The 14,530-nt window shown below is 42.8% G+C and overlaps 1 protein-coding gene across 1 annotated transcript; it reads right to left on the bottom strand.

Annotated features, from left to right (window-relative positions):
* Positions 1-10,087: 10,087 nt before the first annotated feature.
* On the bottom strand, positions 10,088-13,361 carry LOC135478232 (putative uncharacterized protein DDB_G0286901). The gene is made up of 2 exons (XM_064758503.1): positions 13,357-13,361; positions 10,088-10,877 (listed from the first exon to the last, which is right to left on the bottom strand). The coding sequence occupies exons 1-2, from the start codon at positions 13,359-13,361 to the stop codon at positions 10,088-10,090; spliced, it is 795 nt and encodes a 264-aa protein (XP_064614573.1).
* Between the last annotated feature and the right edge of the window lie 1,169 nt (positions 13,362-14,530).

The raw sequence follows: 14,530 nt of genomic DNA, 5'->3' as shown, positions 1-14,530 counted from the left end.
GCCAGTAATCTGTTGGCTGACAGTGATCTGGACACTAATAGTAATTTGTCAGTGATACTTTTAGTGTGTGTATTACTCCGTTAAAATTGGATTTTTGTGGAATGGTCTATTTGTGTGACACCTACACATTTCTGTAGATCAGACTTGTCTCCTGCGCCACAGGAGATTACCTCCCTTTTTCTGTGTGCCTGAAGTCTACAAGGAAGCAATATTGGCGCATGTCATCTAGTAATTCTTACACCAAATGATGTATTTTCGGTGCTGTTAGAAGTTAGTTAAACAAATACACGGTAGACAGATTGGATACCAAGAAAGGGAGTTAGGATTTGCTGGAAATTTCTAAATAAATGTAAATAAAGTGCCTATTTTTCAGCTTGTATATGTAAAGCTTGTGTTGATATGTGACAATGAAGAGAATCCGTAGCCTACTGGTATTGATATCTTTGTAATCTGAGCATTTATAATCCTCGGTTGCTAGAATAATTATAATTATAGCAACTGTACAAGATCACGTGTTGATGATGAAAGATAATTAAACCCTGGAGATGAAATCTTGCAAACCTAATGTTGACTCACATATATGGATTCTGTGAAGTGGTCTAAAACTGATAGAAATGTTCAGTATTAATCCAGATAACTGTAAAAGTGGAGATGACTCTAACCGTCCAGATTATTGTCTGATTCTAGATTACTGTCACTATGGAGATTACTCTAAAGTTTTCTGTCAGACTCTAAATTACTGTCCGTGTGGACATTACTGTCAGCGATCACATTACTGCCGCTGTATAGATTGCTACCAGCGTCTGGATTACTGTCAGTCCCCGGATTACTGTCAGTGCAAAAATTACTGTCAGTGCCGAGACTGTTGTCAGACTGGTGTCCAGGTCCCTATTAGTGTCTAAGTTACTGTCAGTATCTAGATTACTGTAAGTGTCCAGACTACTGTTAGCACCCGGATTTCTGTCAGTGTCCAAATGACTGCCGTTGTCTAGATTTATGTCAGGGCCTCAATTCCACTGAGTGTCCACATTACAGTTGAGTGTCCAGTTGACTAGTACCAAGATTACTATCAATGTCCAGGTTACTGTGAGTGACTGGATTACCGTCAGTGTCCACATTACTATCAGTGTCCTGATTATTGGAGCCAATCGGCGATCGATTATAAAAGAAAATAAAACGATCGCCTTTGCCACGGAGGCTCTTCAGTTTTCCACGTACTAGAACGTGATTGATATTCATACCACCTTTGTTAAAGCTCAAGTTTTCTGGTGGGACCAACTACTTCGCAGAAATCTGGAGGCATGCCACACTTTAAACAGACTCTTAGAATCACGGTTACAGTCAGTGTCCAGTTTATCGTCGGCGTCCAGATAACTATGAGTGTAGAGACGACTGACAGTGTCCAGATTACTGCCAGAGTCCAGGTTATTGTCGCTGTCTAGATTGGTGTCAGTTTCTAGAAAACTGTAAATGTCCAGAGCACTGTAGGTGTCCAATAGGCCTATTACTGCGGTGTCCAGATTGCTGACAGTGCCCATACTACTGCCAATGTCCTAATCTGGCCTACTGTCAGTGTCCTCAGGACTATCAGTGTCCTCAGGACTATCAGTGTCCAGATTACTGCCACTTTAAGATTATTTTTATAGAACCAACTTGTCTCATTTACTGACCAGATGCCAGGGACTTCACTGTCTAGCGACATCATTTCAAAGGTGACGTGTGCCCAGATAACAGTCACTGTACACTCAAGTGACAGGAGTTCAAAGGTGATGTGTGACCAGATGCCAGTTACCTTACTCCCAAGTGACAGAAATTCAATGGTTATGTGTGACCAGATGCCAGTTACCCTACTCTCAAGTGACAAAAATTCAAAGTTAACGTGTGCCCAGATCCCATTCACCGTACTCTCAAGTGGCAGGGGCTCACTGGTTATGTGAGACCAGATCCCAGTCACCGTACTCTCAAGTGGCAGGGGCTCACTGGTTATGTGTGACTAGATCCCAGTCACCGTACTCTCAAGTGGCAGGGGCTCACTGGTTATGTGAGACCAGATCCCAGTCACCGTACTCTCAAGTGGCTGGGGCTCACTGGTTATGTGTGACTAGATCCCAGTCACCGTATTCTCAAGTGGCAGGGGCTCACTGGTTATGTGAGACCAGATCCCAGTCACCGTACTCTCAAGTGGCAGGGGCTCACTGGTTATGTGTGACTAGATCCCAGTCACCCTACTCTCAAGTGGCAGGGGCTCACTGGTTATGTGTGACTAGATCCCAGTCACCGTACTCTCAAGTGGCAGGAGCTCACAGGTAATGTTTGACTAGATCCCATTCACCGTACTCTCAAGTGGCAGGGGCTCACAGGTTATGTGTGAGCAGATCCCATTCACCGTACTCTCAAGTGGCAGAGGCTCACAGGTTATGTGTGAGCAGATCCCATTCACCGTACTCTCAAGTGGCAGGGGCTCACAGGTTATGTGTGAGCAGATCCCAGTCACCGTACTCTCAAGTGGCAGGGGCTCACAGGTTATGTGTGAGCAGATCCCATTCACCGTACTCTCAAGTGGCAGGGGCTCACTGGTTATGCGTGAGCAGATCCCAGTCACCGTACTCTCAAGTGGCAGGAGCTCACAGGTAATGTGTTACTAGATCCCAGTCACCGTACTCTCAAGTGGCAGGGGCTCACAGGTTATGCGTGAGCAGATCCCAGTCACCGTACTCTCAAGTGGCAGGGGCTCACAGGTTATGTGTGAGCAGATCCCATTCACCGTACTCTCAAGTGGCAGGGGCTCACAGGTTATGCGTGAGCAGATCCCAGTCACCGTACTCTCAAGTGACAGGGGCTCACAGGTTATGTGTGACCAGTTACCTACCAATGCAGCACCCTTTCCTATTTCAAGTCAATCTTCGACAAGTGTTGCGCCTATAACATTAAGCTCTCAAATTGCTTAATTTGACAGCTTTGATTGAGTTACGTAGAAGGACCCCAGAAGGCCTTTAGACCGTGTCCTTGGCGTCACCAACAAAAGCTGGTCAAGAGACGTGTCTGTCGAGCATTTTTATAAGCTTGTTTATTACTCAGGTGTGTGTTACTCGTACCGAGCCCATCGCCACCTCATTCACCTATTACATGCATGCTTCTCTCTGCAGACGACAGGACACTGGCTCGGATCCAGATCTCGCTGGTTTGGCCTAAGGCTTTAACTAGGAACATTTACTAGGTACACACGGAGGTTGTTGATCTACTCCAGGCTCGATCTCCCTGGTTTGGACCGATCGTTGTAAAAGCGAAATATTCTTCAATTGCACACAACTTCAATCAAATCCTATGATCTCTAACGCATGTTTTCGTAAATTTGCTAACAGAAGTTCAGAATTAACTTTGATGATAATCACACAAAATCCTTGGGTTGGTCAGTGTGGCACTGAAGTAAATATTTCACTTTTAGATTTTCGAAAAAACGCGTGCAATTTCAATCACATCCTATAAACTCTAACACATGTTTAAGTAAATTTGCTAACAGACGTTCAGAATTAAGTCTAACGGGAGACATAATAAATCCTTAGCAGACGACGGCGAGTGTTTTTATAATCTAAACTTGTATGCATGCCCTTCACACATGGAATGGTTTAATCACTTTTAACCTCGCACAGGTCTTATAATTTTTACAGCTGCATTCTTTAGGAAACCTATATAATACAAAAGTTTCAGTTACTTTGGCACTGAAGTAAATATTTCATTTATCAATTTTCGAAAAAAAAAAACAAAAACAAGAAAGATCTGTTCTACTACATGTACTTGGGAAACTAATAGGCCTGAAGGGTGAAGCAAATCGTTTCATTTTCATTTAACATCAAGCACCAATAGCCTCAATGTTCTGGACACTGACCGTAACCTCAACATTGATTGTGTTCTGGGCATTACTGCTACAAATCTGCGTATTCACAGTAATCCGAACGCTGAGAGTAATCTGGACACTATATTGCATGCTTGCGTACACAAACAAAGACGCATGTACAGTTTTAAACTTGTATTTCCAACAGATTCACAAAGCATTACCATTTCTTCTCGCAAACCTGGCACAACCCGATCTTCTAAATCTACTCTCACTGATCAGAGAGCTCTATCAATCGAGTCACGTGATTAAAGTGATAGCAAGTATAAAGACACACAAATGTGTAAAGAACAGACAAATTATGATTAAGCGTGCAATGAACAAGATAGTCATAAACAACCTGTAATATAACAACTGGCAGTAATCTGGACACTGGAAGTAATACGGAGACTCGCAGTAATCCTGACACACACAATATCCTGGACACTGGCACAAATCTGCGCTCTCATAGTTATCTGGATACTGGCAGTAATCTGGACACTGGCACTAATCTGGACCTCGACCATAGTCTGAACATTGACAGTAATCTGGACGGTGACAGTAATCTGGACAATCGCAGTGATCTGGATAGTACACTGGATACGGACAGTAATCTGGACGTTGACAGTAATCTGGACAATCGCAGTGATCTGGACAGTACACTGGATACGGACAGTAATCTAGACGTTGACAGTAATCTGGACAATCGCAGTGATCTGGATAGTACACTGGATACGGACAGTAATCTAGACGTTGACAGTAATCTGGACAATCGCAGTGATCTGGACAGTACACTGGATACGGACAGTAATCTAGACGTTGACAGTAATCTGGACAATCGCAGTGATCTGGACAGTACACTGGACACGGACAGTAATCTGGACGTTGACAGTAATCTGGACAATCGCAGTGATCTGGACAGTACACTGGACACGGACAGTAATCTGGACGTTGACAGTAATCTGGACAATCGCAGTGATCTGGACAGTACACTGGACACGGACAGTAATCTTGACGTTGACAGTAATCTGGACAATCGTAGTCATCTGGACATCACAGTGATCTGGACAGTACACTGGACACGGACAGTAATCTAGACGTTGACAGTAATCTGGACAATCGGAGTGATCTGGACAGTACACTGGATACGGACAGTAATCTGGACGTTGACAGTAATCTGGACAATCGCAGTGATCTGGACAGTACACTGGATACGGACAGTAATCTGGACGTTGACAGTAATCTGGACAATCGCAGTGATCTGGACAGTACACTGGATACGGACAGTAATCTGGACGTTGACAGTAATCTGGACAATCGCAGTGATCTGGACAGTACACTGGACACGGACAGTAATCTGGACGTTGACAGTAATCTGGACAATCGCAGTGATCTGGACAGTACACTGGACACGGACAGTAATCTGGACGTTGACAGTAATCTGGACGTTGACAGTAATCTGGACAATCGCAGTGATCTGGACAGCACACTGGATACGGACAGTAATCTGGACGTTGACAGTAATCTGGACAATCGCAGTGATCTGGACATTACACTGGACACGGACAGTAATCTGGACGTTGACAGTAATCTTGACATTGCCGTGATCTGGACAGTACACTGGACACGGACAGTAATCTGGACAATCGCAGTGATCTGGACAATCGCAGTGATCTGGACAGTACACTGGATACGGACAGTAATCTGGACGTTGACAGTAATCTGGACAATCGCAGTGATCTGGACAGTACACTGCACACGGACAGTAATCTGGACGTTGACAGTAATCTGGACAATCGCAGTGATCTGGACAGTACACTGGATACGGACAGTAATCTGGACGTTGACAGTAATCTGGACAATCGCAGTCATCTGGACGGTACACTGGACACGGACAGTAATCTGGACGTTGACAGTAATCTGGACAATCGCAGTCATCTGGACGGTACACTGGATACGGACAGTAATCTGGACGTTGACAGTAATCTGGACGTTGACAGTAATCTGGAAATCGCAGTGATCTGGACGGTACACTGGATACGGACAGTAATCTGGACGTTGACAGTAATCTGGACGTTGACAGAAATCTGGAAATCGCAGTGATCTGGACAGTACACTGGACACGGACAGTAATCTGGACGTTGACAGTAATCTGGACAATCGCAGTGATCTGGACATTACACTGGACACGGACAGTAATCTGGACGTTGACAGTAATCTGGACAATGGCAGTGATCTGGACAGTACACTGGATACGGACAGTAATCTGGACGTTGACAGAAATCTGGACAATCGCAGTGATCTGGACAGTACACTGGACACGGACAGTAATCTGGACGTTGACAGTAATTTGGACAATCGCAGTGATCTGGACAGTACACTGGACACGGACAGTAATCTGGACGTTGACAGAAATCTGGACAATCGCAGTGATCTGGACAGTACACTGGACACGGACAGTAATCTAGACGTTGACAGAAATCTGGACAATCGCAGTGATCTGGACAGTACACTCTACACGGACAGTAATCTGGACGTTGACAGTAATCCGGACAATCGCAGTCATCTGGACAGTACACTGGATACGGACAGTAATCTGAACGTTGACAGAAATCTGGACAATCGCAGTCATCTGGACAGTACACTGGACACGGACAGTAATCTGGACGTTGACAGTAATCTGGACAATCGCAGTGATCTGGACAGTACACTGGACACGGACAGTAATCTGGACGTTGACAGTAATCTGGACAATTGCAGTGATCTGGACAGTACACTGGATACGGACAGTAATCTGGACGTTGACAGTAATCTGGACAATCGCAGTGATCTGGACAGTACACTGGATACGGACAGTAATCTGGACGTTGACAGTAATCTAGACGTTGATAGTAATCTGGACAATCGCAGTGATCTGGACAGTACACTGGATACGGACAGTAATCTGGACGTTGACAGTAATCTAGACGTTGACAGTAATCTGGACAATCGCAGTGATCTGGACAGTACACTGGACACGGACAGTAATCTGGACGTTGACAGTAATCTGGACAATCGCAGTGATCTGGATATTACACTGGATACGGACAGTAATCTGGACGTTGACAGTAATCTGGACAATCGCAGTGATCTGGACATTACACTGGATACGGACAGTAATCTGGACGTTGACAGTAATCTGGATAATCGCAGTGATCTGGACAGTACACTGGATACGGACAGTAATCTGGACGTTGACAGTAATCTGGACAATCGCAGTGATCTGGACAGTACACTGGATACGAACAGTAATCTGGACGTTGACAGTAATCTGGACAATCGCAGTGATCTGGACAGTACACTGGATACGGACAGTAATCCGGACAATCGCAGTGAACTGGACAGTACACTGGATACGGACAGTAATCTGGACGTTGACAGTAATCTGGACGTTGACAGTAATCTGGACAATCGCAGTGATCTGGACAGTACACTGGATACGGACAGTAATCTGGACGTTGACAGTAATCTGGACAATGGCAGTGATCTGGACAGCACACTGGACACGGACAGTTAATCTGGACGTTGACAGTAATCTGGACAATCGCAGTGATCTGGACAGTACACTGGACACGGACAGTAATCTGGACAATCGCAGTGATCTGGACAGTACACTGGATACGGACAGTAATCTGGACAATCGGAGTCATCTGGACATCACAGTGATCTGGACATTACACTGGACAAGGACAGTAATCTGGACAGTCGCAGTCATCTGGACAGTACACTGGACACGGACAGTAATCTGGACGTTGACAGTAATCTGGACGTTGACAGAAATCTGGACAATCGCCGTGATCTGGACAGTACACTGGATACGGACAGTAATCTGGACGTTGACAGTAATCTGGACAATCGCAGTGATCTGGACAGTACACTGGACACGGACAGTAATCTGGACGTTGACAGTAATCTGGACAATCGCAGTGATCTGGACAGTACACTGGACACGGACAGTAATCTGGACGTTGACAGTAATTTGGACAATCGCAGTGATCTGGACAGTACACTGGATACGGACAGTAATCTGGACGTTGACAGTAATCTGGACAATCGGAGTCATCTGGACATCACAGTGATCTGGACATTACACTGGACAAGGACAGTAATCTGGACAGTCGCAGTCATCTGGACAGTACACTGGACACGGACAGTAATCTGGACAGTGGCAGTCATCTGGATACACAGGTGATGTTCAGATTGATCGGCCAGGTTACTGTCAATGTGAAGATAACTCACCGTCCAGTTAATTGAGTCTAGCTTGCTTTCAGGGTTCAGAGTATTGTCAGTTTCCAGATGTCTAGTGCTGCTTCAACGAGACGCCTTACCGAAGGTAAGTAAGCCGGCTGCCCGAGCCATTATAGTCATACGGGTCAACCAGTCGTTGCACTATCCTCTTCATGCTGAACGCCAAGCGAGGAAGTTACAACTTCCTCTTTTAACTAAACTTTGTGTATGCCCATCACAAAAAGCATTGCACATGTATATATTATCGTTATCTCGTACAAGTCTTGTATAACTTGTATAACTGCTTTCTTAGGCTATGATGGTGGTCAGCATCATGGTGGACAAAAACCGGACAGAAAGTCTAGAATATAGCCAGCGTACAGATTACTATCAATGCCCATATTATAGTCAGTGTGCAGGTTGCTGTCATTTTAAATATTACCGTTCGTGTCCAGATTTTTGCTGATTAGTAGATTACTGCCAGTGTGCAGGCTGCTGTCAGTTTCAAGATTACAGTTGGTGTCAAGATTACAGTCAGTGTCCAGATTACTGTCATTTTAAAGATTAGAGTCAGTGTCCAAAATTACTGTCAGTGTGCAGGTTGCTGTTAGTTTCAAGATTACAGTTGGCGTCCAGATTACAATCAGTGTCCAGGTTGCTGTCAGTTTCAAGATGACAGTTTGTGTCCAGATTACTGTCAGTGTCCAGATTACTGTCTGTTTGCAGGTTGCTGTCAGTTTCAAGATTACAGTCAGTGTCCAGATTACTGTCAGTGAGCAGGTTGCTCTCAGTTTAAAGATTACAGTTAGTGTCCAGATTACTGTCAGTGTCCAGATTACAGTCAGTGTCCAGATTATTGTCAGTGTCCAGGTTGTTGTCAGTTTCAAGATGACAGTTATTGTCCGGATTTTTGCGGATAAGTAGAGTACTGTCAATAATATAAAACAATATATAATAAAATAAAAGAATTTGCACATCCATTTAGGTTGTCTAAATTGTTTTCCAAGCAGCAGAAAATGATCGATTTTTATGCGACGTGTGGATATTTCTTCAGTTATGTGTATATGTACACGAGGAAGGGGGGAGGGGTCGTTACCAGCCACATTAAGCGTGTTGTTGAATATCTCTTTGGTCAGTTTGCTGTCAGCGTCCAGTTTACTGTTGGTGTCCAGATTATTGTTAGTGCTCAGTTTACTGTTGGCGTCCAGATTATTGTTAGTGCTCAGTTTACTGTTGGTGTCCAGATTATTGTCAGTGTCCGGTTTACTGTTGATGTCCAGATTATTGTTAGTGCTCAGTTTACTGTTGGTGTCCAGATTATTGTTAGTGCTCAGTTTACTGTTGGTGTCCAGATTATTGTTAGTGCTCAGTTTACTGTTGATATCCAGATTATTGTTAGTGCTCAGTTTACTGTTGGTGTCCAGATTATTGTTAGTGCTCAGTTTACTGTTGGCGTCCAGATTATTGTTAGTGCTCAGTTTATCAGTTTACTGTTGGTGTCCAGATTATTGTTAGTGCTCAGTTTACTGTTGGTGTCCAGATTATTGTTAGTGCTCAGTTTACTGTTGGTGTCCAGATTATTGTTAGTGCCCAGTTTACTGTTGGCGTCCAGATTATTGTTAGTGCTCAGTTTACTGTTGGTGTCCAGATTATTGTTTGTGCTCAGTTTACTGTTGGTGTCCAGATTATTGTTAGTGCTCCGTTTACTGTTGGTGTCCAGATTATTGTTAGTGCTCAGTTTACTGTTGGCTTCCAGATTATTGTTAGTGCTCAGTTTACTGTTGGTGTCCAGATTATTGTTAGTGCTCAGTTTACTGTTGGTGTCCAGATTATTGTTAGTGCTCAGTTTACTGTTGATATCCAGATTATTGTTAGTGCTCAGTTTACTGTTGGTGTCCAGATTTTTGTTAGTGCTCAGTTTACTGTTGGCGTGCAGATTATTGTTAGTGCTCAGTTTATCAGTTTACTGTTGGTGTCCAGATTATTGTTATTGCTCAGTTTACTGTTGGTGTCCAGATTATTGTTAGTGCTCAGTTTACTGTTGGTGTCCAGATTATTGTTAGTGCTCAGTTTACTGTTGGTGTCCAGATTATTGTTAGTGCTCAGTTTACTGTTGGTGTCCAGATTATTGTTAGTGCTCAGTTTACTGTTGGCGTCCAGATTATTGTTAGTGCTCAGTTTACTGTTGGTGTCCAGATTATTGTTTGTGCTCAGTTTACTGTTGGTGTCCAGATTATTGTTAGTGCTCCGTTTACTGTTGGTGTTCAGATTATTGTTAGTGCTCAGTTTACTGTTGGCTTCCAGATTATTGTTAGTGCTCAGTTTACTGTTGGTGTCCAGATTATTGTTAGTGCTCAGTTTACTGTTGGCGTCCAGATTATTGTCAGTGTCCAGTTTTTTGTTGATGTCCAGATTACTGTCAGTGTTCAAATTACATTTAGTGCCCCGATTTCTGTCAGTGCTCAGTTTACTGTTAGTGTCCAGTTTACTGTCAGTGTCCAGGCTACTGTCAGTGTGCAGTTTTCTGTTGATGTCCAGATTACTGTGAGTGTTCAAATTACATTTAGTGCCCCGATTTCTGTCAGTGGTCAGTTTACTGTTAGTGTCCAGTTTACTGTCAGTGTCCAGACTACTGTCAGTGTGCAGTTTTCTGTTGGTTTCTAGATTACTGTCAGTGTCCAGATTACTGTCAGTGACCAGATTACCGTCAGTGCTCAGGCTACTGTCAGTGACCAGATTACTGTTAGTGTCCGGGTTAGTGTCAGTTATCAGGCTATTATCAGTGTCTTAATTTCTATCAGTGAGCAGATTACTGCCGGTGTCTAGAATAATGTCCAGTGACCAGATTATTGGGACCTGTCGGCTCCTTATTTTAGGGGAACAGAAAACGATTTGTCTTGGCACTGAAGCCGTTTATATTTCCAAGTTGTAGATCATGATCGATTTACATGCCAATTTCATTGAAGCACTCGGGATTGTGTGATCAGTTGCTTATAACCAGCGTTTTTCTCAATTCACAGACACTTGAAGGCATACCAGATTTTGTCTATGCTCGGCCACTGCTAAACCAAATTGCATATCCACTTTATGTGGGAAATACTTGTACTGATCTCTAACTATACTAATCTGGCTTTGTCCACTGTATATTTTTTATAAATATAACTTTCTCGACCTCTTGTTCGAAACTCGATAAGTAAAATATTTACTTCAGTGTCACGGTGACCGATACGTGTATGTTACAGAAGGTACAAGATGTAGGTTTCGGAAATAAAGTAAGTACAAAGTTATAAGCCTTATACGACGGTGGCCAGCATTATGGTGGGTAGAAACCAGGCAGAGCCCGGGGGAAACCCACGACCATCCGCAGGTTGCTGGCAGACCTTCTCACGTACGGCCGGAGAGGAAGCCAACATGAGCTGGTCTTGAACTCACAGTGACCGCACTGGTGAGAGGCTTCTGGGTCCCTACGCTGCGCTAGCGCGCTAACCGACTGAGCCACGGAGGCCCCTCGGAGTGTGTAGCTCACACCTGAGTAATAAACAAGCTGATGACAATACTGGAAATACATGCACATTCATCACCTTTTTTGTTTACCCAAAAGACATTGTCTATAGACCTACTAGATTACTCAAAGGTATTCTCAAAATACATTTTATTTAGTGATGGTCACAGCCAACCGGTCCTTTAATCATTCAAGCCAGCAAATCAGCCCAAAGGTCCGCGCTCAAGATAAGACAAATAACCGCATAGCATGTTGCTGAATACACTTGTATACGTGCACGTACAAGTACCCATATCGCCGTGTGAAAAAAGTTCTTCTTTTGTCAGCTTTTATTATAAAAACAACGGAGTTAAAATTCATAGCGTAGGAACATGTGCGAGACGCGTGCTGGGTTTTCTTTGGTGTGATGATTTGGTAACTGTTTGGGAATTAATACGATGAAAAAATAGCACTAAAAGGAAATATTCGTGAGAAATGATCAAAGACAAAAATCGATGTAACAAATGCGAGTATGGATCGGCTTCACAGTGTTTATTACATGTATGAACAACACGATTGCTTTTGCGCAGTTTGCCAAGCTCCGGAAGTGGTCCATTCCATGATCAGATAAGGGGCAAAGTTCTAACTGATGAGATCAGAAGAGAGTTTAATTTTAGGTGGCATTTTCCGTCCCAGTAGTGCTAAGCACACCACACTGCAATTTTGTATTGCTACAAGATAAAGAGTTATCCATATGTTAAGTTTATGTACAGGAATACACTGATACGTAAAATAATACAGGTTACAGTATGGCTAGTGATACTTCAGTGGAAAGTAGATGGTAACATGACCCAGCGATATGTGCAATAGAGCCAGCAAACACGAATCAGCTGATGTACTGGACCGATTGCGTTTAGAGAGAGCTTGCGATACCAGTATGCAATCTGTAAAGAATATTCGATTCTTCGTTTGAAGTTATTAGAACTGTCAGCGCAAAACGTTCGTGCATAAAGATGGAAGTACTGTGGTCTATTTATAGTTATGTTCAAATAATCAGCCCTCGATCGAATTGTCTGTATTTGAGTTCAGGATTTCTTTCTGCCTTTGTGCACATGACATTTGATACAACGTCACTTTTATTTTCAGTAATAAAAACAATGTTTACCGAAGAAACATTTTCCCTTTTTAGAAAAATAACCAACATTAGATCAACAGGAATCTGGTTTGTAGCTGGTCCAAGAGACGGCATACTGACATAAATTTGATTGTTTTCACGTATGATCACTATCAGGTGCTGATTAATTAATTAGGTACTATGTGGGTAGGATTTATTTGATTTATTTGATTGATGTATTACGCCGTAGTCAAGAATGTTTCACTAATAGGACGCCAGCAAACATTATGGTGAAAGAAAACCGGGAAGAGCCCACGACAATTCCCAGGTTGTTGCAAAGACTTCAAACTTGCAAAGTACGACTGGCACGCTACCCAGTTGGTCATGGCGCCTTATGATGGTAGATATATACAGGTCTATGTCATGTGAACTGTTTTTGGGTGGTTGACTTGTTTTTAAATACGGTACAAATTTAGTGAGACGCCGATCCTGGTGAAAGGCTACAAAAATGTCATGATAATGTATTTTATAATGTTTTGGTGTGTAGTGAAAATAGAGGATTTGTAGAAATTCGAGAAAACAAAAAGTCTTTAAAAGTCGGCAATGAGAATAGAAAGTTGTTACCCCATGGCGACTCATTCTGTTTACAACAATAACGGCATTTATCAGATATATCAGAGTTACAAGGCTCTTTTTACCTGTCGTATATTTCGAGAATGAAATGCGAAGTTATGATGAGAGGTTATAGCGACCCGAATTAGGCTAATGTCTGATTAAGAATAACATTTGTACTGAAGGCTAGAGACTTTAAAACATTACAGATTGAAAAACAGCCTTTGATCATTGTTGGGTCAAGTTAGACTATTGCCTTTATAAGACTGAACCAAATATGAGACGGTTGCGGCCATCTTGGGGGAGCAAAAGGGATTTTTGTACAGGGCTTTATCCAGAGAGAATTCTGCATTACAATCGATACCCTTGAATTTAGTCTATTAGGCAACATGACTTTACTTTCCACACTTTTTAAATATCTTTTTATAACTTTTATAGCTTTTGAAAGTTTTGATAGTAAAGTTATCAACCTGCAGTTTTTCGTGGGATTTAAACAAATACATCAGTGTGTTACACAAGAAAAAGTGCTGAGTACTGATTAAGATGTCAGAGTACGTGAATCTAGTAGCTTTGAAATTTTGGCTCGTTGCGACCTTGGAGTCTTTACCTGTATGGGATGGTGTTCGAATCTAGTGTCGCTACTTCAACTGCGGTTTAAATGTATGATTTATTTATTTATTTATTTGATTAGTGTTTTACGCCGTACTCAAGAGTATTTCACATACGATGGCGACCAGCATTATGGTGGGAGGAAACCGGGCACAGCCCGGGGAAAACCTACGACCATCCGCAGGTTGCTGGAAGACCTTTCTACTCACGGCCGGACAGGAAGCCAGCATGAGCTGGATACATGTATGAAGTAAATGTGTTTGTCAAGTACCTGGCAAAGGGTGGTGGCTATACACTTATCAATATACAAGTACACATGCGGTTAACAGCCCAATCGATTGCGCTGAATTGAAAGAACTGTGCTTGGTAGAACCGTTTTCTTCACACACCTTCACGATAAAGTCGTGCTGGAAACGATGTCAAACTGCTAAGGATTTGAAAACAATGGCACAACCAGACAAATGGATAAATATTTGAATTATATCATAGAATAGCTCCTTCGAGATTGGATGGTTGTAACAGAAGATGTGAGACATGTTTTCAAGATTCATTGTGATTGCTTCAGTAAAACTACATA

This window comes from Liolophura sinensis, chromosome 11 (assembly GCF_032854445.1).
Source record: "Liolophura sinensis isolate JHLJ2023 chromosome 11, CUHK_Ljap_v2, whole genome shotgun sequence".
NCBI classification, from domain to species: Eukaryota; Metazoa; Mollusca; class Polyplacophora; order Chitonida; family Chitonidae; genus Liolophura; species Liolophura sinensis.
This window is presented reverse-complemented; position numbering and strand designations above follow the sequence as displayed.